Source organism: Halyomorpha halys, unplaced genomic scaffold (genome assembly GCF_000696795.3).
Source record: "Halyomorpha halys isolate HHAL.00 unplaced genomic scaffold, Hhal_1.1 Scaffold160.1, whole genome shotgun sequence".
NCBI classification, from domain to species: domain Eukaryota; kingdom Metazoa; phylum Arthropoda; class Insecta; order Hemiptera; family Pentatomidae; genus Halyomorpha; species Halyomorpha halys.
The window spans coordinates 96,542-101,468 of NW_027113306.1; the positions used below are offsets into that span (position 1 = coordinate 96,542).

At 27.3% G+C, this 4,927-nt stretch overlaps 1 protein-coding gene across 6 annotated transcripts in view; it reads left to right on the forward strand.

Annotated features, from left to right (window-relative positions):
* MICAL-like (protein) overlaps positions 1-4,804 on the forward strand; it is a 69,545-nt gene extending 64,741 nt beyond the window's left edge. For 5 of the 6 annotated variants that reach the window (XM_067050878.1, XM_067050881.1, XM_067050882.1 and 2 more), the window contains 5 exons: positions 369-581; positions 1,541-1,643; positions 2,001-2,126; positions 3,107-3,222; positions 4,536-4,804. In XM_067050878.1, the coding sequence (XP_066906979.1) occupies positions 369-581; positions 1,541-1,643; positions 2,001-2,126; positions 3,107-3,222; positions 4,536-4,708 (731 nt within the window). In that variant the 3' untranslated portion in view covers positions 4,709-4,804. The remainder of the gene's footprint in view (positions 1-368; positions 582-1,540; positions 1,644-2,000; positions 2,127-3,106; positions 3,223-4,535) is intronic. The other variant, XM_067050879.1, reaches the window with a different exon arrangement.
* Positions 4,805-4,927: the final 123 nt, after the last annotated feature.

Consider the following 4,927-nt stretch of genomic DNA (forward strand, 5'->3'; position numbering starts at 1 on the left):
CAGCAAAGAACAACACAAATAAACAAAACCATATTTATTTATTTTATGCCGACGTTTCGACCTGATGAGTTTCAGGTCTTCATCAGGGCTATAGAACAAAAGAGATAACAACAACATTTAGAGAAAAATAAAATTGAAAAGGAATAGTATACAAACAAATTTTGAACTATATAAATTATTTAATTGAATCATAAATGATAAAAAATTGATAACTGATAATTGGATAGTAAGAAAAAATTTAATTGAATGAAAATTGTGGAATTATCTACACCTCATTAAAATTATTAGATCAATAAATTTCATGAATATTATTATTAACCATTCATCCTAGGCTCATAATATAAATGTGATTTTTTTTTTTTGTATAGAAAGTGGAATATACTACCCTCCAAAAAGCAGTTACGGCCAGTGGAAGAGAAAGAAGCCAGCTCCTCCAGCTCCGTTGCCGCAGCGAAGGATTGTAAAACCGATGGCGATCCATAGGATCAAGCAGGAACTGGGAGACATAGAAATAAAACAACAAGAATTGGAACGGCAAGGAGTTGCCCTCGAGGAGAAGATCAGAGAAAAATTTGATTCAGGTACTAGAATTTATTTATTAACTATTTATTGTTGGCTTATGTTTTGACCCACATTGCAGGCCTTTATCTGGGCTAAAATTAAAAAATACTGAGTAGGTATAGCCAATGCAACAGTATTAAATGTAATATAGTATACCATGTAAATAAAAGAGACATTAAGGTGAAAGTATAAAAAGACATTCATGTAAACAAACTAACATAAAAAAATAAACAGAAAATTCTAAGGAAGTTAAAGTTGAATACGAAAAAGATATATTTGTGACGTATTAATGAGTATTTGTTTACAATCACTCCTCCAAAAAATATGGAAACAATTACTTAAGAGCTCCAAGCGGATTTTCCAAGCAACCTTGTTTTATAACCTTTCCTTCCAAAACTTCATGGTATTGTTTACTTCTAAGTTTTGATTAAAATTATTTATTATAACATGCCTAGAGTGTGTGAAAAGTGGAAGTTGTGTGAAAGTTTGGCTACTGAGTGTCTTGTTGATCTTCTAACTTATGAATCAAGATGAGCTAATTGACAATTGCCATAATATTATTATTATTATTGTCATCCATTGCATTATTAGATTTAAAAACATTCAAAACAATACTAACACAGACTATGAGCAAGTAACCTAACACTACAGACAAAACGGTGATGATCTCAGCTGGTCTGTTGCATGATGTCATTCTCTATTCAACAGGGCTAGTAATAGACTCAACCATGTTATATGTTATATCGTTTTTACATGTTAAAAGAAGGAAATATTTCTCCATTTAACATGTTAAACTAAAGATCATAAATACCCCTTGTGTGTATACAAATTTAGGATGTTGCTACAATTGTTGTAGTTGAGGAATATAAAATTTCTTAATTGATAAATTATATCTAATCTCTTTATTAAAAATACATTTAAGTTATGTGAAATATTAAAGAAATATTTTCTCACTTTTTATTTATTTATTTTTTTTTAGATATCAGCATTACACCATATCTTGAGGAGTTAGTTCTTCAGCTCTTTGAACTAGTCAATGAAAAGAATGAGCTATTCCGGAAGCAAGCTGAATTAATGTACCTGTGAGTAAATAAAATTTTTAATGGCTAACAAGACGTTAAAATTGTTATAGTCTATAAATAATCTGTATAATTTTTGTCCTGGTTTTAAATGATTTGGAACATCAGCAATTATGTTGATATTAAAAAAAAATTACAATATAGTAAACGTAATGTTTTAAATCATTTCGTAAGTAATTTTATTTCCATAGTTTATTTTTATTAAATTGCATTAACAAGTTAACAACACAGATCTACTGTTTTTTTGTTTTGTTTTTTAATTTACTTTTCATATCTATCACTTTACTCTTGTAAATGAAGAATTGAGATCATTTTTATAATTATTGCTAACAAATTAACTTACTCTATGTTTATTCTCAGGCGAAGACAACATCAATTAGAAGAGGAGCACGCTGAATTAGAATTTCAAATCAGATGCCTGATGGCGAGGCCTGAGGTTAACAAAACTGATACCGATAAAGAACTCGAAGAAAAACTCATACAGAGGTATTAAGCCCATTACAATTTGTTTAAAGTTATTCAATGTCAATAAAAAGTATTTTTAGAAATATAAATCAACTGATTTTGATAAAATTCGATAGCTGTCGATAACTCAAAAATTTGAAGGCAAGCATTTAAACAAGCATTCTTCCTTCCCCTTCCCTCGGTGTTAGTTCTCAAGATCGATTGTAGCACTACGGTTTTGAGTTTTTTCCTATGATTTCCTTTATGAACATTATTCTTTAACACTCATTCTTGACTTACATTTTTTCTTAAATTTACTGTAACTACAAGTATGATGGGAAGTTAAATAAAGTTTTTAAAATATTTGAATCTGCTCAACATGGCCGTGATCCAATGAACTTTTTGCAGGACACATGCCGCTATCTTGGCTTTGAACGATATCTTTTGTGACTGCATATTTTAATGAACAAAATTGCTTATCTTACTTTTAAGTTTAATACTACAAATAAACATATTGAAATGAAACATAACATAAAACACACCAAAAACCATTTATATTTAAAAAATAACTATTTATTCATTAAAGAGGATATTACCATATATATATATTTCTTTTTTTTTTTTGTTACTAAGCCGAAATGGCTTATCTGAAAGTTCCTAAATTTTCTTTGAATCATCCTTATACTTGTAAGGTGGAAGCTAATTCTTAATTATATATATACTATAACTAAGAACCTGCGAAAAAAAATTTTAAACATATTAACACAACAAATAGCTTTATAAAGAAATAAAGGAGTACTACAAAATTATGTTTTACTTTTAAATTGTTGAACTTATTTATGTTGTTTTGTACTCTTCAATGATTCAATCATTGAATGGTATGAAATATTAGTTACTATTTTTTCTTTCTTTTCCGAATATAAATTTTGTTATTATTTTTTCAATCATTATTTTATATTTCGAAATCAAATTAGTTAAAACAAATTAAAGTTGAAATAATTTTTTTTGTTTATTTGTGACAGATTGATCGAAGTAGTGGAACGAAGGGATGCTATCGTACAATGTTTAGAAATGGATAGGCTTAGAGAAGCAGAAGAGGACAAAAGCATTCATAAGCAATTAGACCGCTTTTCTCAAGGTAATAGAAATTTATTTGTGTGTTAATTTATCTGTTTGCAATGAAAAATAAAAGTATTATTTATTTTTATCTACATTTTTTTTTTCCTCTACCACACTTTCATTAACTAAGTAAGCTTTGTACATTTTCAAATTAAAATAAAATTAAACAATTATTAATTAATTAAGATGAGGAGAAGATGGTCGGGGGAGTGTGGTCAGCAAAGATACACTAATATGCAAAACTGATTTCTTTTTGCCAACGTTTCAACCTGAATTTCAGGCTTTCATCAGAGCTGAAAACCACGAAACAAGATAACAACCTTAATTCAGAGAAACATAAAAATAATAAACAAACTTGGAAATATATACAACCATTAATTAGGTAGATAGTATTTGATACTAATAGAAGATAAAGTATAATTAGAGTTGGTAACTATGAAACTAATAGCTAAAGTTGCCATGGATACGATATTTATTTATCAATGGTTCAATCATGAATAAGGGTCGTATCCATGGCAACTTTAGCTAACAATAAGGGTCGTATCCATGGCAACTTTAGCTAACAATAAGGGTCGTATCCATGGCAATTTTAGCTATAGCTAATTTTTGCCCATCTCTGAGTATAATATTGTAGAGGTAAGAATGGTACCAAATAAATAATAAAATTTTTTTTAAAAAGACAGTGTTAAAGTAAATAAAGAATAATGAAATGTGTGAAAGTTGTGTTATGTAATGTTATTTTTAAATATTACTTACATATTTTATTATGTTAATTCAATTACTCATTATTTACATTTTCTCTCGTATCTTTCATGATGTTTATTTAGTTGAACAATGTCTGTTTTTATTTATTTGGTATAATTTTTACCTCTACCTATTTTATCTTCTATTAGTATCAGCTACTATATACCTAATTTATTCTTATGAATATTTCTAAGTTTGTTTATTATTTTTGTGTTTCTCTGAACTATGGTTGTTATCTCATTTTGTTTTTCAGCCTTGAATCCAGGTAGAAACATCAGTACAAATAAATAAGTTTTGTTTATTTGTATATCTTTGCTTGCCGCACCTCCAACCATCTTCTACGATAAACTATTAATCCTCATTACTAATTAACTAACTTTAATCATATTCTCGTATTTGAATAACACCCCTAAAACTAATTATTTATATGATCCAACCACGAAATTTACTAAAAAAAAAAAAAAATGAAATAATTTATTATAATCTGCATGTTTAAGGTGATAGGAGCATGTGTTTAAAAGAAAATTTTAATTTTTCACGGGAATTTAACAGAATTATAATTTGTTCGTATTGTTTTTTTGTTTCCAGTAGCCATAACTGACGAAAGGATGAAAGTAACAAAAAAACATAAAAAGAAGAAGGATAAACACAACACTTTAAAAATGCTCGATATTGATAAAGATTTTGACGAGTCAGAAAAAGAATCTAAAAAGAAGAAGAAATGGTATACTTTACATCCTAAAGTGGGAAAACATTTATGATCTATAACAATAACCGTTGACATTGTGTTTTATGATTTTATTTTAGTTTATCTCGAAATCAAGATTTTTAAGTGTCATAAAAAAAAAAAAAAGAAATTGTTTTTATATTACTTGATATAATATTTATTTTATTATAATTTTAACTTAAAATTATTTATGATTAATTTTTATCACTATCGGAATATATAAAGTTTTTTCTATTATTTTTATCATTGTGTT